Here is a 23,374-nt window from a genome sequence, read left to right on the forward strand (position 1 = left end):
TACCCAAAAAGTGGAAAGAACCCAAATGTCCACCAATTGATGAATGAATAAACAAAATGTGGTATATTCATACAACAGAACAACAGAATATCACTCAGCCATAAAAAGGAATGGAGTTCTTTTTTACTGACTTATTACTACCTTTTACTAATTCATGGTACAACACGGATGAACCTTGAAAACATTATGCTAAGTGAAAGAAGCCAGACACCAACAGCCACATGTTGTATGATTTCATTCATATGAAATATCAGAAGAGGCAAATCCATAGAGGCAAAGTAGATTAGGGATTGCCAGGGGCTGGGAAAGAGATGGAGAGAGTGACCACTAACAAATAGGGGATTTCTTTTGGGGATGATAAAAATATTCTGGAATTAAGTAGTGGTGATGATTGTACAACTTTGTGAATATACTAAAACTCACAGAATTTGGTGAATTTTTACATTATGTGAATTAGAGCTCAATTTTTAAGAGATGTTTCTCTACGTCATTAGTTACTGATCCTGAATATAGCCATCAAAATCAAAATTATATTTAGAAGCACACCTAAAATCTGTATTATGCATGTAACGTGTAAATATAGACCTTTGTTATATCTAGTTATGTATTATGCATATACATATGCATACGTGTATAGAAATATAAATGAATAATTTATATTATTAAGTGTGAACCAAGTAAAGCAGTCCCAGCGAACTCAGGGCAGGGAAAAGGAAGTTCTAGGAGGCTCAGGGCGTCCCCCGTGTATTGTAGCTTAATGGGACCGCCCGGAAGCTCACTTGACTTCTACAGACACGTGACCTGCCTTACCGTAGGGGAAAGCCCAGACGCGTGCATGACGTCATTTCTGCGCGACCCTTATTTCTGGCTTTGCGTTTTCCGGCTGCTCCTCTCAACTATGCCTAAAGTGGTATCCCGGTCCGTAGTCTGCTCCGACACTCGGGACAGGGAGGAGTATGACGACGGCGAGAAGCCTCTCCATGTCTACTACTGTTTGTGCGGCCAGATGGTCCTGGTGCTGGGTGAGTAGTCGGGAACTGGAGGCGTCTGCAAGGAGCGAAACTTAGGGTTCTGGAACGCAAATTTCCTCTGGCTGTGATCTGGGAGCCGCGTCTCTGATTTCCTCTCCATCAGAATCCTCTTTACACATCTCCGCCCCACTCCAGGGCAGATTTTCTGTTGTCTGTTTAACCTTGTAATTCTGTATCCAGACCTCCCTCAAAACTAAATCCCTCCTTCAGAAAAAATACACTCCCTCTCCTCCCACTCTGTCTCTAGAAACTTTGTAACCTTTCTGTCGGATACAACAATATTGTAATAGCTCTCATCTTAAGTGAAAATAAAACCTTCCCTTGATCTTACATTCTCCTCCAGCTATACCCTTATTTCTTTGCTTCTTTTATAGCAAAACTTCTAAAAAAATTGTCTGTATGGGCTGCCTCTGCATCCTCATTTCCCATTCCCTGTTGCCCTCACTTCAGCCAGGCTTTCCTTCCCACCTTATCATCTAAACCATATTTGTCAAAGTTACTAACTGAACGTGTTACCACTTCCAGTGATCAATTATCAATGCTCATTTAATCCTCTTAGTGGCATTTGACAGAGATGATTAGTCTATCATTCTTGAAACACTTTCATTTGCATCCAAGACTCTACACCCTCCTGATTTTCCTCCTACCTCGATTTTTCCCCTTCTCAGTGTCTGGCTTCTTTTTCTGTCTCAGGCTTTTAGGCATTGCAGGGACCTAGGGCTCAGCCCTCTCACCTGTTCTCAATCTGTCCTTACTCCCTAGGTAATCTCAACCATTCCCAAGCTTTAAATACCATCTATATGTTGAGGACTCCCAAATGTTCCTCTTTAAACTGTACCTCTTCTCAAACTCCAACTGCCTATTCAGCATCTCCACTTGAATGTCTGATAGATGTCTCAAAGAGACCATGTTCAAAATTAACTTCATGATACCCCTACTTTCTGGTCTCCACTGTTCCTCTTAGACTTCCCCATCACAGCCAGTGGTACTATTATTCATCCAGTATCTCAGAGTCATTCTTGACTTCTGTTTCCCATCCATCAACAAATTCTGCAGGTGTTTCCTTGAAAATCTATCCAGAATCTGCTACTTCTTACCACCTCCACTTCTACCACTCTAGTCCAAGCCACCACCATCCCTCATCTGGATTGTCACAGTAGTCTCTTGCTCTCCACTGTTTGTCCCCAGAGTCCTGTTCCAAACCAGTGTTTTCCTGTAACACCAAGAATAAAACCAAAGTCCATACCAAGACTGTACGTGATCAAACCCCCAGCTAACTCTCAGACTTCATCTCCTAACACTCTTCCCCTTGCTCACTGCACTCCAGCTCCCATGGCCTTTTTGATTCTTCTCCATCATGTCAAAATGTTCCTACTCCCAAGACCTTTAGGATTGATATTTCTTCTGCTTCACTCTCCCCTCCATGCTTCCTTACTTTATTCAGGTCTCTGTTGAAATGTCACTTCCTTAGAGAACTCTTCCCTGACTATCTTATCTAAAATAGCACCCCTGTCACTCTTTGTCCTTTTACGCTGCCTGATTTTTCTTGGTAGCACTTACCACTATCTGGATCACTGTTCATCCTCTTTATATCACATGTAATTTTTTATTAGCACTTATCATTATCCAAGGTCACTTTATATAATTATTATTTAAAAAATTTCTGCCTCCTCCACTACACTGTAAACTTCATCAGGTCAGGAGCTTTGTCTGCTTTGTCTTTGCTGAATCCCCAGCACAAATTCAAACTGTGCTTGGTACATAGAGGGCCCTCAAATATCTTTTGAATAAATGAATTCTCTTTTGATCACCTAGAGATGAGTCTGAGTTCTTGTTCTACTACTTATTAAATGTGTGGCTGATCTCATACCCTTCCAAAGCCTCAATTCCCTCACCTTTAAGCTAGGAATAGTAAGTGTCTACTGCAGCAGGTCATGGAGAAGAGTCGTGAGCTGACATGCAAACTGCCATCTCCCCTCTCACCTCCTCCATGATTCTGCAATCACTCTGATCACTTAACTTCTCTATCATCCTTTAGATATTTAATTTGCACTATAGCAATTTTCCATCTGCTTTATAACTGTACCTAATTTGCTTCCTGTATGTTTTCATTGTTTTTGGATTGAAACTCCTCTAACTGGGATGAGTCATTCACATGTCATATATAGCATATCGCTAGCCCCTCTCTCCTTTCCTGAGCACTTATCCACCTTCCACAATGCCTTCCTCATAGGCCTTCCAGGACACTCGGTTGTCTCTTCTCATTCTAATGCGTTATAACACAAACCAAGTGTATCATGATTAGAAATACTCATAGAAAACTCGAATTGCAGTGCTGAGAAAGACTTTTGAGATAATCAAATAAGGAAAAAGACCCCTAAAGAGGAAGTGATTTGCCAAAGATCACCAGTAACCGAGCTGGGGCTAGAATCCAGGTCTCCTGACACCAAGTCATTTTTAGTTGGAAAATTCAACAACAGGCTTCAATAAGCATAATAATCATGGTAAAAATTACAGTGCCAAGGGCCCCACTGAAAACTTCTGATTGCCTCAGTGTATTTTTCAGTGGCTCTCGTGACCAGATGTTTTTCCATTCTTTTAGACTGTCAGTTGGAGAAATTGCCCATGAGGCCCCGGGATCGGTCCCGTGTGATTGATGCTGCCAAACACGCCCACAAGTTTTGTAACACAGAAGACGAGGAGACCATGTATCTTCGAAGGTAAGAGGTTGATGTTCTCTGTCTAGGATTTCCTTGTTGTGTGGGGGTCTAGTTATTGCAGAATATGAACACCCCATCTAGTATTGTACAGGTCAATCTTTAGGCCCCATATTTTGATATTTGTGGTAGTTCAGTAAATTCCATTAATGCAGCCATATCTTTATTGTGCTTTGTTGAAATAGTGCTTAGATGTGATTCTATTGCCATTTGATAGCTGTAATTTGGTTTTTTTTGTGAATAGAATGAGTTCATTCAACCCGTAATCTCTTGGAGCACACCATGTGCCAGGCACTGAGCTAGTGAGCTGTCATCTGTGAAGATGAATAAGGTACTGTTCTTCCCATTGAAGAGCTCATGGCTCAGCAAGGGAACGTGCTCCATATTGTGATATGATAAAATACTGATGTGCTGAACAGAAGGCTGTGGGAAAACAGACAGGAGCAGGTCATCCTGCCTGAGTGGTGGTCAGGAAAAACACCAAAAGATGGTGGCATTTGTATTTGGCCTTGTGCTAGGATGTCACCAAGTAGATGAGGAGCATTCCAGGTAGAAGGACTGTGGGAGCATTAAAAACATCAAATATGGTATGCTTGGGAAATTTAAATAGTCCCTGTGTCTAGAGCCCAGGTTACTCTCCAGGATGCATCCTGGGGTGAGGACAGAGTGCAATGTTGAAGAAGACAAGTTTGGACTTTATCTTTAGGCAATGACCTTTTTTTTTTTTTTAAAGCAGAGGAGTGGCGTGGTTAGATCTGTTTTAGATTTGGGAGTCCTTGATATATAGGGAATTGAAATCTGGGAAAGGATACAACTACATAGAAAGTGTGTGGAGCAAGAAGAAAGGACTGAAGATACAATCCCAGGAAGCACTGGCGTTTGAAAAGCAGACAAAATTGTTGGAACAGAATCAGTAGAACCTGGTGATGTGGAAAACAGGCAGGAGAGAGTTTCAAGAAGGGAGGGAGGTGGGTAGTCATCAATAGGTACCAAATGCCCCAGAAGGGGTCATCCTAGGGAATTTAAAAGTCCATCCATTCATTCAGCAAATATTTATTGAGGTCCTACTGTATTGCAGGTACAGTCCTAGAAGACTGGAATATACCAATAGATTAGTTTGTTAGGGCTGCTGCAATAAAGTACCATACACTGAGTGGCTTAAAACTACAAAAATTGTCTCACGGTTCTGGAGGCTAGAAGTCTGAGATTATGGTGTCAGTAGAGCCATGTTCTCTCTGAAGTTTCTAGGGGAGGAGCCTTCCTTGCCCCTTCCTAGATTCTGTTGTTTGCCAGCAATGCTTGGCTTTTCTTGGCATGTAGATGCATCACTCTAGTCACCGTTTGCATCATTAGATGGCCTCCCTGTGTGTCTGTCTCCTTGTTTCTTCTCTTCTTATAAGGACACCAATCATATTGAATTAAGGGCATATTTCTGCTCATCTACATGACCTCATCTTAACTAATTATATCTGCAATGACCCTCTTTTCAAATAAGGAAACATTCTGAGGTTCCTGGAAGGACATGACTTTTTAAGGGACACAGTCTAAACCAGTAAAACTAGTAAACAAGCAAAGAACCCTAGAGCTTACATTCTAGTGTTGAACTGGAAAAAGCTACAGGCTGACATCTAGCTGTGTTTATTGAAGAAACCAAACTATTATCAGCTCACACTAATGAAAACAGTTATAAACTATTGCTAGGTGACATTCAATAGTAAGTCAGGTGTCATTGTAACAACTGGGCTTCTAGAATTATGCAGTTGAAGAGAAACTTGGATATATACAAGGTACAGATGGGGGCACAGATTATAAAACATGTGAATGTCACAAAAGAAGACCTTCCAGGAAACATTGGGAAGTCCTCCATTGTAGTATAAAGGAAGGTTGATAAATAACATGCCCTGTCTAAAGCTAATCCATTCTCTTGTACTTTTTGCTCCTCTGTTAATCTTTATTTATGTTTCTGATTTTGAAAATTATCAACTATCTTTAGGATCTCTAAAGTATTTATTACATGTATTATAATTATAATCATATATAATAATTCTAAATAATATATATTACATGAATATATATTATTCAGTTAATACAGAAAGTAATCTAACAACACAACTAGGCCATAGGCCCTTATAGCACTATAAGGCAGATGCCGTCACGTCTGGGCCAGGAAACCAGGTGGCCCTAGGCTGAAGTGGCAACCCTGGAATCCAGTCATCCTGATCCTGGAAGTGAGCCAGCTTTGGGCCCAGGCTTAGTGCCGGGTATTGCCCAGGCCAGTGGCCTCTGACCAAGTCACTTTGTTGGGCCACAGAGTTCTCAGAGTTTACCAACAAGGCATGGTAAACTTATCCCTTAACTCTGTTGTTCCCTGGTACCCTCTTTCCCTGGTCCGCCACTCCCCCATTTGCAAATCTGTATCTTTGTTGACCACGCCTCCCTTAATGCTGTCTCCTTCCTTGATTTCTGTGAAGCTACTCTTGCGATTCTGCTACTTCTTTGGCTTTTCTTCTGAATTCTTCTTCTTCCTGCCCCTTAAATGTTGGCATTCCCCAGGGTTCTGACCTTGATTTTATCCTCTGTCTCTTTATACTCTCCTTGGACATTACCACCATTTCATGGCATCAGTTACACTTATATGCTGATGACGCACAAAATCTAGATCTGTTTCTCTCCTGTGCCCAGAACTGTACATCTAATTGCATATTCTACCTCTTACCTGATGTTCTACCTCAGATCCAACATGACCAAGGCCAAACTCATCATTTCTCTAATGTGGAAAATACCACAGATTGGTTCATTCAGCACCACTCTAACGCTTCTGTTTTACCTGCCTGTATACCAGTGTGTGTACAGTTAGGATACATATTCCAGCTTCCCCCCACTCCACAAAACCCCCTAAGATTCTGACTGCGACTTAGCTTTTGCCAAGTAGAAGGGATAGAAGTAGAAGCTGTTGCATGAGGCTTCCAAGGAAAGTTCTTTTTATTCTCTTATTCCTTCCTGCTTTTTGGAAAATGGACATGATAATTGGAGCACCAGTGACCATCCTGGGAGTGCAAAGGGAAGGTCACAAAAATTGCAGTTTTTGCCATGCTATGCTTGGATCTCAACCATTACCAGAAACTACCTTCCTCTAGACTTATTTTACATGAGAACAAACTCTTGTGTTGAAGCCTCTGTATTTGGGTCTCTGTAGCTATCAGCCAAACAGTTCTTTCCTTTTCCTCCTCCTCCAGTTGTACCACCATTCATGCAGTGGCCCAAGGCAGAAATCTGGGAGCCAGTCCTGTCTTGGTCTTATCTATCCCCGCCCCCCACCATCCCCTGCACACATCTAGTCACTCACCATGTACTGTCGATTCTCCCTTCTGGTCACTCTTGTGGCTGCCTCCTCTCATTCAGCCCTGACAGGCTGCCATCATTCTGGTACCCCACATCACTTGCCCAAGCTGTTGAAGTGTCCTCTGAACCTGTTTTTTCCACTTCTAGTTTTGCTCTTCTCCAGTCTGTCGTCAACTGCCTGAATGATCTCAGGTGCACGTTGTGTCTCTCTCCTGCTTCAAATTTTTCAGTGACTCTTCATCACCTACAGAAGTGCTTTTCAAACATTTTTATACAATTAATCCTTTCTTCAAATGAAATTTTTACCCAGAAGTATAAATATAAGTAGAAGCTTCTCTGACTAGGGAAGAGTTGAGCCCAACCCATTAAGGACTTCTTGCTCCCCTTTCTCCTATCCGATTTCATTTAGGAATCACTTTGGAGCACAATTTACAAAATCCTGGTTAGCAGGATAAAGTCCAAGCCTGAAGGTTTTCTATGATCTGTCCTTGGTCTACCTGTTCATCTTCATCCTCATCTCCTGTTATTCCCTTGTGTTTTTTTTTTAAACAACAAATGTTTATTATCTCATATAGTTTCTGTGGGTCAGGAATTCAAGAATAGCTTAGCTGGGTGGTTCTGGTCTCTCACGAGGCTGTGATTAAGAGATTGACCTTGGATGCAGTCTTTTAAAGTTCCAGAGGTTCCACTTCCAAGGTGACTCACATGGTTGGCAATTGAGTGCTAACTGTTGGGAAGAAACATTTGTTCTTTACCACAAGGATCTTCCATAGGACTGCTTGAGTCTTCTCGTGACCTGGCAGCTGGCTTCCCACAGTGTGAGTAATCCAAGAGAGAGCAAGGCAGAAGCCATAATGTCTTTTATGACCAAGACTCAGAAGTCACACACCATCATTTCTGCAGTGTCCTACTGGTATCACAGGTCAGGCCTATTCATTGTAGGAGGGGAATTATACAAGGGGGTCAATACCAGGGGGCAAGGATCACTGGGGGCCATCTTAGACGCTGGCTCTTACAACCAGGGAGAATGTTTTGTTTTGTTTTTGGCCTTTCCTATCTCACATATTCCTAGAGATTAAAGATAAGAAAGAAAACCAAGATCAGTTAGTCCAAATATCTAGCTCATATTAATCACTTCTTTATGATTATACCACTTAAAAGCCTTGTCTCATTTGTATTAGAGTCTCAATATCTCAAGAAGATGAACTTCTGAAAGCAAGAACCCTGCCTTATGGGTTATTTCTGAAACTCTTAGGACATCTTGCCTGATTCTTGGCACATATTTAGGAGTAGATAAATTTTTGTAAACTTAACAAAATCCCATTTGTCATTGGTATTTGAAGATTAACTCATTGGGAAATATGCAGCCACCTTTATTTGATTTTCCTGTGTTTTGAAAGCTTGGGGTTTATGAGAATGACTGACTTCAGGATTCTAGAAGTCACTTGTATGGTGAATCTATCCCTTGGGGCTGAGGTTGGATTTAGAGTCCCAGTTGGAACCAGACGTGGTACACAGAACCGAAAATATTGCTAGTGCCCTAGTCCAGTGATGTTAGTGAATTAGAGCACATTTGACTTGAGCAATGCTAATAAGTGTAGAGGCAGAATGTTAAAGATGGTGGAGATCATAGACTGGAGTAACACCCCAAGCAGCACCACTTTGGAACTTTGGGCAAGTTGTCTAACCTTTTTGGGCCCTAGTTTCCTTATCCCTCAACTAGGAAAAGAATATCCCTGCATTGTCAAAGAGCAACTGGATGTCTCCTGCAGTGCTAGAAGAACCATAAATAGTTATAATGCCTTTGGAAAGCACTTTGGCAATATCCAGTTTGGCTAAAGATGCACATGATGTATGCTTCAGCAATTCTGCTCTTCACATGCACCCCCATAAAGTGATTCTCAACCCTGGCTGTGTTAGAACCACCTGGAATACTTTTTTTAAAAGTCCCAATGTCTCAGCTTCACCCTCAGAAATTTAGTATTTTTAATTGTGGTATAATTCATATTCCATAAAACTCACCATTTTAAAGCATACAATTCAGTGGTTTTAGTATATTGACAAGGTTGTGCAAACAGCATCACTGTCTACTTCCAGAACATTTTCATCACCTCCCCCCAAATAAGCATTGTACCCATTAGCATTCATTCCCTATTTCCTCCTCCCCCAACCCCTGGCGACCACCAATCTACTTTCTGTCAATATGGATTTGCCTATTCTAGATATTTCATTAATATGTAGTGAATTTTATTTCATAAAATATATAGCTTTTGTGTCTGGCATCTTCCATTTTAGCATGTCTTCAAGGTTCATTCATGTTGTAGAATGACTCTGTACATTTTTTTTTTATGACTGAATAATATTTGGGACTGTTTCCTCTTTCTTTTTAACACTATTATGGCTAATGCTGCTATAAACATTTGTGTACAAGTTTTTGTGTAAACATATTTTTGGTTCTCATGGGTACATATGTGTGAATTGCTGGGTCATATGGTAACTCTATGTTTAACCTTTTGAGTAACTGGCAGAGTGGTTTCAAAAGCAGTTGCACCATTTTACACTTTTGCCAGTAATGTATGAGGGTTCCAATTTCTCCACCTCCTTGCCAATAATTGTTATTGTCTATCTTTTTGATATAGCTATCCTATATCAAATGGTATCTCATTGTGGTTTTGGTTTGCATTTCCATGGTGGCTAATGATGTTGATCTTTTCATGTGCTTGTTGGTTATATACGTATCTTTGGTTTATTCAAATTCTTTGCCCATATTTTAATTGGAGTATTTGTCTTTTATTGTTGTAAGAATTCCTTATATTTTATGGATACTAGTCCCTTATCAGATATATGATTTGCAAATGTTTTCTCCCATTCTGTGGGTTGCCTTTTTGTTTCCCTGATAGTATTCTTGAAAACAAAAATTTTTAATTTTAATCAAGTCCCATTTATCTATTGTTTCTATGATTGCTTGTGCTTTAGGTATCGTATTTTAAAAACCATTGCCTAATCTTGGGGGACGGGGGGTGGGAAGGGACAGTCTGGGATTTCAAAATGTAGCCTAAAAAAACAAGACTGTACTGTGTAGCACAGGGAAATATATGCAGGATCTTGTGGCAGCTCACAGCGAAAGAGAATGTGACAATGAATGTATGTATGTTCATGTATAACTGAAAAATTGTGCTCTACACTGGAATTTGACACAACATTGTAAAACGACTGTAACTCAATAAAAAAAATGTTAAAAAAAAAAACCATTGCCTAATCTCAGGTCTTGAAGATTGATGCCTATGTTTTCTCCTAAGAATTTTATAGTTTTAGTTCTTACATTTAAGTCTTTCATCCATTTTGAGTTAATTTTTGTATATGTTTTGTGGTAGGGATTTAAATTAATCTTTTGGGGGGTGGGAAGGGATAGACTGGGAGTTCAAAATTTGTACATACTGACAGGCATATGTAGAATAGATAAACAAGATTATACTGTATAGCACAGGGAAATATATACAAGATCTTATAGTAGCTCACAGTGAAAAAAAATGTGACAATGAATATATGTATGTTCATGTATAACTGAAAAATAGTGCTCTACACTGGAATTTGACACAACATTGTACAATGACTATAACTCAATAAAAAATGTTTAAAAAGGAAAAAAAAATAATCTTTTTATGTGTGTATAGCTAGTTGTCCCTGTACTGTTTATTGAAAAATGATTCTTTTCCCATTGAATGGTCTCAACACCCTTGTTGAAAATACATTAACCGTATATGTATGGGTTTATTGTGAACTCTCAGTTCTGTTCCATTGACCTAATGTATCTGTCCTTATGCCAGTACCACCCTGTCTTCTTTACTGTGGCTTTGTAGTAAGTTTTGAAATTGGTAAGTGTGAGTCCACCAACTTTGTTCTTTTTCAAGACTGTTTTGGCTATTCCATATTCCTTACAATTCCATGTAACTTTTAGAATCAGTTTGTCATTTCTGCAAAAAAGCCAGCTGGGATTTTGATAGAGATTGTGTTGAAGCTGTAGATTCATTTGGAGAGTATTACCGTCTTAACAATATTAAGTCTTCAATCCATGAACATGGGTTGTTGTTCCATTTACTTTGGTCTTTAATTTCTTTCAATGATGTTTTGTAGTTTTCAGTGCACAAGTTGTACACTTCTTTTGTTAAATGTATTCCTAAGTATTTTATTCTTATTGATGCTATTGTAACTGGAATTGTTTTCTTTCTTTTCTTTTTTAATTTATTTTTATTTTTTTATTGAAGTACAGTCAATTACAATGTGTCAATCTCTGGTGTACAGCACAATGTTCCAAACATGCATATACATACATATATTTGTTTTCATATTTTTCTGGAATTGTTTTCTTAACTTCATTTTTAGATTGTTCATTTCTAGTATATAGGTCTACCATTGATTTGTAAATATTGATCTTATATCCTGCAGCCTTGCTGAACTTGCTTATTAGCTCTAATAGTTTGTGTTTGTGTGTCTATGTGTTCTTTAGGGTTTCTGTTTATAAGATCGTGTCATCTGCAAATATAGATAGATGGTTTTACTTTTTCCCTTCCAATCTGGATGCTTTTTATTTTTCTTGCTTAATTGCCCTAGCTAGAACTTCCAGTACAATGTTGAATAGAAGTGTTGAGAGTGGATATCTTTGTCTTGTTCCTGACCTTAGGGGGAAAGCTTTCAGTCTCTCTCCATTAAGTATGATGTTAGCTTATGTGGCTTAGTAGATGCAGATTTTTCATAGATGCCCCTTATAAGGTAGAGGAAGTTCCCTTATGTTTCTAGTATATTGAAAGGGTTTTGAATTTTGTCAGATGCTTTTTTTTTTTTGCATCTGTTGAGATGATCATGTGTTTTTTTCTCTTTTATTATTATAGTGTATTGCATTGATTGATTATTTTTGTATGTTGTACCAATCTTGCATTCTTGGAATAAATTCCACTTGGTCATGTGGTATAATCCTTTTTATATGCAACTGAATTCAATTTTGCCAGTATTTTGGGGGGGATTTTTGCATGTATATTCTTAAGTGATCTTGATCTCTAGTTTGTTGTTTTTATTGTTCTTGTGATATCTTTGTCTGGTATTGAGGTGATACTGGTCTTATAGGATGAGCTGGGAAGTGTTTCTTCTTCTTTTGAAAAGTTGGTAAAGCATTGCTATTAATTCTTCTTTGAACTTTGGGTAAAATTCCCCAGTGAAGCCACTGGTCCTGGGCTTTTCTTTGTGCAAAGTTTTTCAAATTTTCTATTTCTTTTCCAGTGAATTTCAGTAGTTTGTGTCATTCTAGGAATTTGTCCATTTCATCTAGTTTATATAGTTTGTTGGTGTATAGTTGTTCATAGTATCATCTTATTATCTTTTTTATGTCTCTAAGATCAATAGTTCTCCCTTAATTTTTTTAGGTCCCAAGAACATTAGACTGTTTGTAATTCTGAGTGTGCTCTGCTGTTTTGCCTTTGCACATGGTTTTCCCTCTGCCTGAAATACCATTTTCTGTGAGGACTGTTGGCTTAAACATCACCTCATCATGAAGCCTTCCATGACTGCCTCAGACAGACTTAGTGCTCCCACCTGTGTTCCCATTACACCGTATACACTCCTCCATTTAAGAACTTACCTCCATGATTATAATTTTCCTCACTAAAATTCTTTTAAGAATTCATTCAGTCAATATTTATTGCATGTCTACTTTGTTTCCAGTACTTTGCTCATCTCTGAGGTTAGAGTGGTCAGACAGATAGGTGTGGTCTCTGCTGATCTCTGATCTCATGGACCTAGTCTAGTGGGGTGACAGAAAAATAAAGTAATTTTGATTTTGGAAATTTAATGAATGAAACAAAGGGCTCATACAGAATCACATGAGAACATCTTCAAAAAGATGTTCAGCGAAGGCCTCTATGACTAGGTGAGATTAGAACTGAGACTAAAAATGAGAACAGGACAGCCTTGGCAAAGTGGTGAGAAGAGCATTCTAGGCAGAGATAAAAGTGTGTGTGATAGGTCAGAGGTGGGAAAGCACTTCTTTGTTCAAAGAACAGAGGCAGATGGGTGTGGATAGTGCATAGTGACGGAGGAGGGAGTGTAGGAGATGAGGCCGGGCTGATTCTGTGCTCAGTCAGTCCTCAGAAGGCTGTGGTAAGGGGTTTGCATTTTATTCTAGCTAGCTTGGAAAGCCATTCTTGCCTCTATTTAGAGAATGATTTGGAGTGAGACAGTAATGGAAGCAGGTTCTAGAATAAGCGGTCAGAATTTTTATTTTGGATGTAAATTTAGAGTGGAGAAGGCCTCAGTATCCCATAAACACAATTGCCTTACTGCATAAAAATCTAAAATTTGCACATGGAGGAAAAAGTCAAAGATAAATGTCAAACTGGGGAAGAAATATTTGCAAGGTCCATTAATATAAACTAAAAAGACAACTTAATAGACAAAGAATATGAACTGATAGTTCACAAAAAAAGAAAATACAAATGCCTATTAAATATATGAAAAGATGCGTAACTTTACTCTTAAAAAAATGCGAATTACAAGATAATATTTTTCACATGCCAAATTGGCAATAATGCATTTTAATAACATACTGTGTTGGTGAGACTGTAGGGAAACAGGAAGTCTCACATTGGTGGTGGCGGTATAAATTGGTTCAGCTTCTCTAGAGAGGAATTTGGCAGTATCTATCAGAATTTAAACTGGATACGTTTCTAGGAATTTATCCAGCAGGTAGAAGACATTTTAGTTCATCCATACAAATGGATAGAATGCAGCCCTTATGAAAGAATGAAGAGGAGGGAGGGTATAGCTCAAGCCATAGAACAAATGCTTAGCATGCGCAGGGTCCTGGATTCAATCCCCAGTACCTCCTCTAAAAATAAATAAACAAATAAAGCTAGTTACCTCTCCTCACCAAAAAAAAAAAGTTAAAAAAAATGAAAGAATGAAGAAACTCTTTATCAATTGTTTGGGAAGGATCACATATTTTTTTTAACCAAGATTCACTTTTTAAATGAACAAAAAGGTTGAGAACTGTATAACGTTTGTCTAAAAAGGAAAGGAAAAAATTAAATATTTTCTATTAGTACCAATAAGGACTCTTTGCTTGTATCATTGACTCTCTCTGGGAGGAACAGAAGAAACCAGAAACAGTATTTGCCGCTGGCGAAGAGAACTGGGTGTGTGGAAGATGAGTGGGGAGGATATTTACCTTTCACTTGATACTCCTACGTATACCATGTGCACAGAGTGCCTATTTTAAACATTGAAACAGGGAGGGGAAGTGCGGAGACCAGTCAGTAAGCTGTGACAGCAAGTAGTCCAGGGAAGAAATGTTGGTGGTCTGGGCTAACATGGTGGTAGGAAGGTAGAGAAAAGCAGACAGGTCCAAGGCCTTTTCTGGAGAGAAAATCCACAGGATTTGCTGATGACGTCAGTGTGGGAGATGAAGGCAAGAGAAGATTGGAGGATGAGTCCCAGGTTTTGTTAAGCAACTGCATGGATGGAAGAATTTTTATCTCTCAGTTGATAATCTCAGGCAGTGTTGTGTGGCTCTTGAGCTTGACTGCCTGGGCTTGAATTCAGCCTATTCTGCTTCCTAACTTGATGACCTTGGGCAGACTATGTAACTGCTTTATGCTTAGACACCCTCATCTGTAAAATGGGAATGATCATATGACCAACCTCACAGGGTTGTTGTAAGGAGTAAACGAGTTATTACACGTACAGTTTAGAACAGCTCCTGGCACACAATGAAAGCTGTACGAGTGGTGGTGGTGGTGTTGCTACAGCTCTGTGACTGTGACTGCACTGCTCCTCCTCCTCTGTTGGGAAGTTTTCCTGACCCATGTTAGGGGCTTAGTAAATTTTTGTGGAAAGAATGCTTTAAAATGAATACATGTGTAAATAAGCAGCTGATCTATGAAATGGAAACTTTTTGTTTGTTTGCTTTTGGGGGTGGAGGGAGGTAATTAGGTTTATTTACTTAATGGAGGTACTGGGGATTTAACCCAGGACCTCATGCGTGCTACGCACACGCTCTACCACTGAGCTGTACCCTACCCCTATGAAATGGAAACTTTTTAAAATTTTATTTTTATTTATTATTATTTGGGGGGAGGTAATTAGGTTTGCTATTTATGTTTAGAGGAGGTACTGGGAATTGTACCCAGGACCTTGTGCATGCTAAATATGCACTCTACCACTTGAGCTATATCCTCCCCCCTGAAATGGAAACTTTCGAAAGGCCCTTTTAGCATTTGAAGAAGTGAATTAGTGAGATTGGTAGGTTATGAGATTTGTGCATATCTTTTTTTTTAACTTCCATTTTCTGTGCAGGCCTGAAGGTATTGAACGCCAATACAGGAAGAAGTGTGCAAAGTAAGTATTATCAGTGTGGGTTTCTCTGAGCATAAGCAAGTAGAAGCAATGATGTGTTAGGAAAAGGATCATTTGGAGACAATTCTCTGTTATATCTTTACTCTTATAATCTCATCTCCCTTCGAACTTCCAACTATCCAGATACCAATATGCTTCCTGAGGAGACTGGCAAAGTTACCTATCTGACCAGCTGGCCACAAAAATGGGTTTTTAAACAGAGTATAATTTTTAAATTGAGATGTAACTTATATATAATAAAATTTGCCCTTCCTAAGTGTGTAGTTTGATGAGTGTTGGCAAAAGCATGCAGTCATGTAATACCATGTCTCCCATGATATAGAACGTTTCCAGGGCCCCTCTGCAGTCAGTCCCCTTCCTCACCCCTCCCCTGGCCACAAATGACAAATGCTGGAGAGGCTGTGGAGAAAAGGGAACCCTCCTACACTGCTGGTGGGAATGGAGTTTGGTGTAGCCGTTATGGAGAACAGTATGGAGATTCCTCAAAAAACTAAAAATAGACTTACCATATGATCCAGCAGTCCCACTCCTGGGCATATATCTGGAGGGAGCTCTAGTTCAAAAAGATACATGCACCCCAATATTCATAGCAACCCTATATACAATAGCCAAGACATTGAAGCAACCTAAATGTCCATCGACAGATGACTGGATTAAGAAGCTGTGGTATATTTATACAATGGAATACTACTCAGCCATAAAAAAGAATAAAATAATGCCACTTGCAGCAACATGGATGGACCTGGAGATTGTCATTCTAAGTGAAGTGGGCCGGAAAGAGAAAGAAAAATATATGATATCATTCATATGTGGAATTTTAAAAAAAAGGAAAAGAAAAAAGAAGACACTAATGAACTCATCTACAAAACAGAAACAGACTCGTAGACATAGTAAACAATCTTATGGTTACGGGGGAAATGGAGTGGGAAGGTATAAATTTGGGAGTTTGCGATTTGCAAATGTTAACCACTATATATAAAAATAGATAAAAAACAGATTTCTTCTGTATAGTACAGGGAACTATATTCAATATTTTGTAATAACTTTTAATGAAAAAGAATATGAAAATGAATATATGTATATATATGCATGACTGGGACATAAGGCTGTACACCAGAAATTGACACATTGAAACTGACTATACTTCAATAAAAAAAAATAAATAAGTAAATGGGATTTTAAAATAGATAAATAGATAAAGGAAGGAAGGAAGAAAGAAAGGAAGGAAGAAAGGAAGGAAGGAAGAAAAAAGAAAAGAAAGAAAAAGAAAGGAAGAAAGAAAAAGAAAGAAAAGAAAGAAAATGATTTCCAGCTTTAGGTGGTTAACAATGACACTATTAAACTATAATTAGTTCAATCTTGATGTAATCACATCTCCACCTTGGCTCTCAGAAGACTCAGACTAGGAGAATTAAAGCAGGGAACTGGCTCAGAAGGCATTTTACTTCATAGCCACATTGGATTTGTTATATTAATTTTATCATATCTTATGAGTCTACTTCATTTAGCCGAAAAAGTATAATAAAACGGCCAACCGAAGAATGCATGACTATTGCTACAGGGCTGGGTGGGCCAACCACTGCAGTGGCACCTTTACTCTCTTTCTTGACTCTGCAAAAACAAAACCACCCCCAAACTAGTTTCTCAGACTTCTGGGAAGAATGGCAGCAGTTTTAACTGGAAAGCAATCCGTAGCAGGAGCCAAACTTGTCTAATGGGCTAAGAATCACTTGGAATGCTAAGATTGAATCCCAGGCCCCACCCCCTAGGATTGCTGAATCAGGATCCTCTGGGGGAGGGACCTGGGAATCTGATCAGCAGTTTTAACATGCATGCACAGTGATTCTTACCAAGTAGTTTTGGGTAACAGTGGGAAGAGCTAATCATTAGTTTATGCCACAAACAAAAATATTCCCAGAGACTAAGCACGCTTTGCAAAGCACTGTTTTGGGCCTTTGGACTCTGAAGCCTCCTGGAGATCCACTCTTCCGTTTGCAGGTGTGGACTGCCACTCTTCTACCAGTCCCAGCCAAAGAATGCTCCGGTGACCTTCATCGTGGATGGAGCAGTAGTCAAGTTTGGCCAGGGTTTTGGGAAAACGAACATATATACTCAGAAACAAGAGCCTCCTAAGAAGGTAATTATCACTGAAGGAAACAGGCTGGCTAATATAGCTACAAATTTAGCCCGAAAATTTTAAATAAGATTATAGTGCAGGAGAAGCTGCTCTTTATGGATGCTCTTTTATATTAAGAGAATGCCATTTCTGTGTATAAGCAGGTGTTAACAAAATTGTATCATCTGTTATGTGTTTTTTTCCTTTCCTACAGCTGCCCTGTGAATAAAGTTAGAAATTGTATGCTTTTTATTAACACATACGTCTTTGAAATGTCTTCTTTTTTCCAGTGTGAGCAATTAAAAATGGAATGAATCAGGCTAATCTTTATACTTTGAATACCCTTGATGGCAAATATTAGAAAAATATATTGCAAATAAAAAGATGGGCACTTTAGATAGGCCAGCCTGTCCCAAAGAGATGGGTGTCCCCCAACAGTCCCTTCCCTGCCCCCAGCGCCCAGGCTTGTGCGCTTGCATGCATACACTCACACAGATGCACACACACGGCTCGCGGAACCTATTGAGGTGTACTAAACTGATTCCTCTTCCTGTAACTCCAGGTGATGATGACCAAACGGACCAAAGACATGGGCAAGTTTAGCTCTGTCACTGTATCTACTATTGATGAAGAGGAAGAGGAGATTGAGGCTGTAAGTGCTTCTGCTTGCAGGGGAATTGGATTGGGAGGGCGGAGCTGAAAGGAAAGGGGACCCTTAAACTAGAGCACTGAGCCACAGAATAACTAGAAACTTCACTCAAGCCTTGCTCGGCTACTAAGGAACGCTGTGACCCCGGGCTGGTTCCTGTTTCCCCAGACCTCAGGGACATCTGTAAAATGAGGAGCAGGAAGTCGGACTAGATCGGTGATTTTTTTCATCCTGTTTTTAAAGATGCTTTAGGGGGCAAATCCCTCCTCATCCCTCGTCAGTTTAAAACCTGTTGGGCTCAATGATTTCAGGTCCCTTCCAGTCCAACTTTGAAGGTGTGGGCATCTGTCCTTAGCAGGAGCAGCAATTACCTTTATGGTACTTCAGTGTAATGATGTTTACAGAGAGATGTTATTGGTTATTTAAACACAGCTTCGACTGAAACCTGACTCTCCTGGATTATTGAAAAGCTGAAGAGTTGAAAGGGAGCAGGGTCTTGCCATTTCAGTAATGATTTCATAATTCGAGGAGTATGAATTGCTCCCGGGGTCTGCGTTGTTCCTGTTTGGTGAGACTGCTGGTCTAAGGACGCTTGTTTCTTCCCCCTAGAGGGAGGTGGCTGACTCGTATGCACAGAATGCCAAGGTGATCGAGAAGCAGCTGGAGCGCAAAGGCATGAGCAAAAGGCGGCTGCAGGAGCTGGTGAGTGGCAAGGGGCAGTGGGCGTGGGCGCTGGGCTGGGCTGGGCTGTTCAGGATCCTTGGTCTGAAAGACCCTCCGGCTGGCAGAGGAATCCTTTAGGAAGTCTGTTGAGGGTTCCTGGTGTAGCTGGCTACCAGGCGTCTAACCCTGGGCTGTGACTGTTAGTATATATGCTGCTCTGGATAGTGACCACAGGATCCGGGCCCCAAATGACAGTTCTAGGTAGCCAGCCCTGACTGGAATGTTAACGTAATCTGCCACTGGGGTTCCAAGGTCAGGAGTTCAAGATCAGGGTTCACAGTTATTCTCCCAGGATGTAATGGCACACAATAGTGCCATGTTGGGGTGCCAGGATTGGGGCTGGTCACTGCTTTTTTAAAAAAAAATTTTTTTTGTGTGTGTTTGGAGAGATAATTAGGTTTATATATTTATTTTTAGAAGTACTGGGGATTGAACCCAGGACCTTCTGTATGCTAAGCATGCGCTCTACCAGTTGAGCTATACCCTACCCCCTTGGACACTGCTTCTTAAAGTACCACCACCGCTTTCTGTGCTATTCTTGCTCATTGAGGTGCCTACATTTTTGTTTTCTTGATAATAATTTACTTATGATATTTCTTTAAAAGCAGACATCACAGCATTGGTGCCTCATCAAAAGGTATATCAGTCTATTCTAAAGACTGTAGAGGATTTTTTGGTGATGGAGGTGGTGGGTCTTGAGAGCTGCTTTACTTTGCCATCGTGATCTAGAGCAGAGCTTATCAGATTTTCTGAGGTGACGGACCAGTGCTTTCTTTTTTTTAAATTTCCAATTTGTCAAGAGCTGATTTGTAATTTATAAAATGCAATAAAAATGAATTTGCGTCAGTTCTTCTTATGAAACTATTTTATTTTCTTATGACTTGGTCAAATTGCTATGACAGCCTCTAAATGCTTACCCTCCGTTTTTTTGTGTATCTTCGTGGACTGATAACAAACAGTTCATGGACCACACAACTTTAAGTAGCACTGTTCTAGAACAGTGTTTTTCCTCCCTTTCTGCCAAGAATAAAATGCTGATGTGCCACAATATTGATTCCCTCAGCCCTTCAGAGGTGGTGGGGCTGTGGGATCCCTACACTGATCGCCTTTGAGCATAGCCCTATTGACCCCATTTTGCCGTATGGGTGTTATCATTTTCTCTGTGTGCCGTAACGTCAGAAAGCAGTTGCTAGAGTTTCCTCACAATTTTAAAACCACAATTCTAGTTTGTATACTAAATGAGCATGAGGGACTTGTGTTGGGGCAGTTAAAATAGGCAGGAAAATCAGAATTTCATGTCATGTATCAGGACATATACTTTTCTTCCTTTCCAGGCTGAACTGGAAGCCAAGAAAGCAAAAATGAAGGGAACCTTGATTGACAATCAGTTCAAATGATCAGGACCTTTCTGTGGACCCAGACTGGAGGCAAGCATTTAGATCAGGAGGAAAAAGAGTTTTTTCTTAACTACATAGGCTGGTCCCTACCTTTATGCCCCAGCAGAAGGCTTTACATGGCTCCACAGTGATTCTCCTACATTCAGTGAGGTCTTTGAGTCCATCTGACCTGCTTTCTAGAGATGGGTTGTTCTCAGTCTTTCTGTGTATAGGTCTTCTGTACTATTTTTTGTCCATTTGATGTAAACTTCTTCATCTGTGTAGAAGCTCTGTGAATAGATCAGTGCTTGAGTGTCTCTAGTTTCTAAAGTAGCTCTTATTCCTTCTTCAAAGTTAATAAAATGTTTAAAGATTTTTAAAAACAATATTATGATGTGTCATAGAAAAAAGTGGCAGGAACTATATTTAAAGTTACAGCAAGCTCGATCCTTTTAAGTGGCTCAGTCTCTATTAGACTGGCAGGTATTAGCTATGGTTTGACTCTCTCTACTGTCAGAGAAAATACATAAAAAGCCAGAATCTGCATAAAGCTTCCTTTACTTCAAATATTAAAACTATAGGTGAGCCATCCCTTATCAGATGTACTTAAAGAAAGAAAAGCCAGAATTGAGTGAGGGGGTTTAGGATAGCTCTGATCTGAATGAAAATGGGGTCTCAGTGAACAACCCAAGGGAGCTACCATCCTGTCAAGCAGCTAAGAGTATTGCTTCCTATGCGGGTACATGGGAAGGGGGCATGATAGAGTAAGAAATGATACTGAGATAAACAAAGGTATCTGTGACTGTCGTTTATTTCACATTTGCTATTTGTGGAGGAGTACCGTATACACAAATATTTAATGTCACGCTGCTTCAGTGACATCAGTCTGTAGTGTTTGTATCCATGCTTTTATCTGTTCACCTGTCTTGCAAGGTGTTGAGGCAGGAGGAGCGCTTTAGCCTCCTTGTGTTATCTGTGTGGGCTGTACCCAGTAGGCGCCCAAGGTGTGTATGTGAGGTGCTATTGGGAAATAGTAGGGTATTTTTCTTTGCTTTTTCCCTGATTTCCATATTTGGAAGGAAAAGTAGGTTGGAGTCGGGGTAGATGCGAGCTAGCAAGAACTGGAAGAAGGAGGGGTGGGGTCCTGGGAAAGCCCAGGGTGGGGCCGTGTGGCCATCTTCCCAGTTACTCTCCTGCATCCATCCAGGCCTTTGCCACCGAGTGTTCCTCTCCACCTTATTTCCTGTCCTCGTTCTGAGCAATCGTTAGGCATCATGTGCATAAGCAACCGTAACCTCACAGTTTCTTGACCTCGACTCCAGCCAGTGACATTCACCTTCACCCCACTTTAGCCACAAGCTCCCTGGATATCATCTTCACCACCTGTGAAATCCCATACTCTGCTCTCTGACCACAATCTCCTCCCATTGCTACTCTCATACTATTACTTCCACTAAACTTGTTTTGTTTTTAGATTTGAAGGGTGATTATTTTATTAGTAGTAATAATCAAAAATAGTAGCAGTAATAATAACAATACTACTTGTATCGAGTACTTACTATTTTTATTAAGTCAGGTGCCATAGAAAGCACTTTACAAGGTATTATCTTAATCTAAACAAGACATTAATCCTATGAGATAGGTTTAACGGTTATCATTCTCATTTTACAGATGGGTACTCTGAGGCTTCGAGAGTTTATGTTTCCCATCCAGGAAGCAATAAACCCGGAAATCTGACTAGAGAACTGTGCTGAATTGCTTCTCCTGTGAGATTTAGAAAAAAAAAATACACAATTGAGAACAGATCACAATTTCATTTGAGCAACCAAATAAAATGCAGTGTAAAGACCCTTGCACGTGGGGACGGTGGGTGGAAAGGGACTGGGATTTCAAAATGCGGAATAGATAAACAAGATTGTACTGTGTAGCACTGGGAAATATATACAGGATCTTGTGGTGGCTCACAGTGAAAGAGAATGTGACAATGAATGTATGTATGTTCATGTATAACTGAAAAATTATGCTCTACACTGGAATTTGACACAACATTGTAAAATGACTGTAACTCAATAAAAAAAAACTGTGCTGAAAACCATGCTTCTCCAGAGCAGTTCCTCAGAGTTACCTGAGAGGTGTCTCCTGTGCTGTACTCCTCAGTTTGGCTCAAATAAAACTGTTTTCTATTCAAAAAAAAAAAGACCCTTGCATAGAGGACTCCCTATAGCAAATGTGTGGTTACCTTTCTGCATATTTTCTGTGATATTTGTCCTTAGATACTAATCCTGAACCATTTCAACGTCTGGTTCAAATTACACATTTTGTTTAATCTGTAAGACTGCAAATTGTTATGTCACTAGCACCAAACAATTGTGTGCTCTTCATTGTGTTTTATTTTCATATCGAATTAGTTATTAAAATAAGATGACATAGTCTCTCTATTCTATTTACTTATAGTGTTTTAGCCACAGTTGTAGTGTTTTAATGTTAGTATAAGGAGCCATATTGAAATTTGGGAGTCTTTTCCACTTTTTTGTTTGGTTTTGCACATTATCAACTATGATATAATAGTAAAATGTTGCCACTGCATTAACTGGTAACATTTAAAAGTGTAACTTTATTGTTTAAGAGAAATTGTAAAGCTTTTTAAAAACTAGCTTGTGTCAACCATTTTAGGAGCCTTACCGCTGTGGAACACTTCCTTTTCTTAAGGGAAGATCTGCCCTTTTTTATTTCTTTCAGGTTTTATTCTGCTTTTTCACCTGACTACTCCTCTTTTTCACTCAATTTTAACAAAGCACAGTCCATTACTCTTGAGCTTTTAATCTTTTACATTCCTCCAGGGAAACAAAAAGCATCACTTACGGTGAACTCAACCTGTTTTTAAATTTCACAGAACCTTGGTCTTCCTGTTTTCTCCCAGTATTGCAGCTCTGTCACCCTCGGTCTGTCTTCTGACCCAGCCTGGGCCTGTGATTGATGATCAGAATTCTCATGAGCACCTTTAACTGTTCTTCTGT

General features: G+C 39.7%; 1 protein-coding gene across 3 annotated transcripts; it reads left to right on the plus strand.

The window, feature by feature from the left end:
- The first annotated feature begins 828 nt into the window (after nt 1-828).
- CXHXorf56 (chromosome X CXorf56 homolog) lies at nt 829-22,358 on the plus strand. 3 transcript variants are annotated; one of them, XM_014559792.2, is made up of 8 exons: nt 831-1,022; nt 3,634-3,751; nt 15,434-15,475; nt 17,492-17,630; nt 18,172-18,261; nt 18,868-18,960; nt 20,316-20,408; nt 22,029-22,358. In XM_014559792.2, exons 1-7 carry the CDS (start codon nt 836-838, stop codon nt 20,376-20,378), a joined length of 732 nt encoding a protein of 243 aa, XP_014415278.1. In that variant the 5' UTR covers nt 831-835; the 3' UTR covers nt 20,379-20,408; nt 22,029-22,358. The 3 variants fall into 3 exon arrangements, with proteins under 3 accessions (XP_032330898.1, XP_006185343.2, XP_014415278.1); XM_032475007.1 differs by lacking the exon at nt 20,316-20,408 and having other exon boundaries at nt 829-1,022; nt 22,029-22,178; XM_006185281.3 differs by lacking the exon at nt 22,029-22,358 and having other exon boundaries at nt 830-1,022; nt 20,316-20,735.
- Nucleotides 22,359-23,374: the final 1,016 nt, after the last annotated feature.

This window comes from Camelus ferus, chromosome X (genome assembly GCF_009834535.1).
Source record: "Camelus ferus isolate YT-003-E chromosome X, BCGSAC_Cfer_1.0, whole genome shotgun sequence".
NCBI lineage: Eukaryota > Metazoa > Chordata > Mammalia > Artiodactyla > Camelidae > Camelus > Camelus ferus.

Excerpts from the sequence above, each read along its gene's own strand:
- CXHXorf56 (XM_032475007.1), top strand. The coding sequence starts at position 836 with ATGACGTCATTTCTGCGCGACCCTTATTTCTGGCTTTGCGTTTTCCGG. Across the intron at positions 1,023-3,633 it reads CCAGATGGTCCTGGTGCTGG|ACTGTCAGTTGGAGAAATTG; the intron begins GTGAGTAGTCGG and ends CCATTCTTTTAG. Across the intron at positions 17,631-18,171 it reads AACAAGAGCCTCCTAAGAAG|GTGATGATGACCAAACGGAC; the intron begins GTAATTATCACT and ends CTGTAACTCCAG.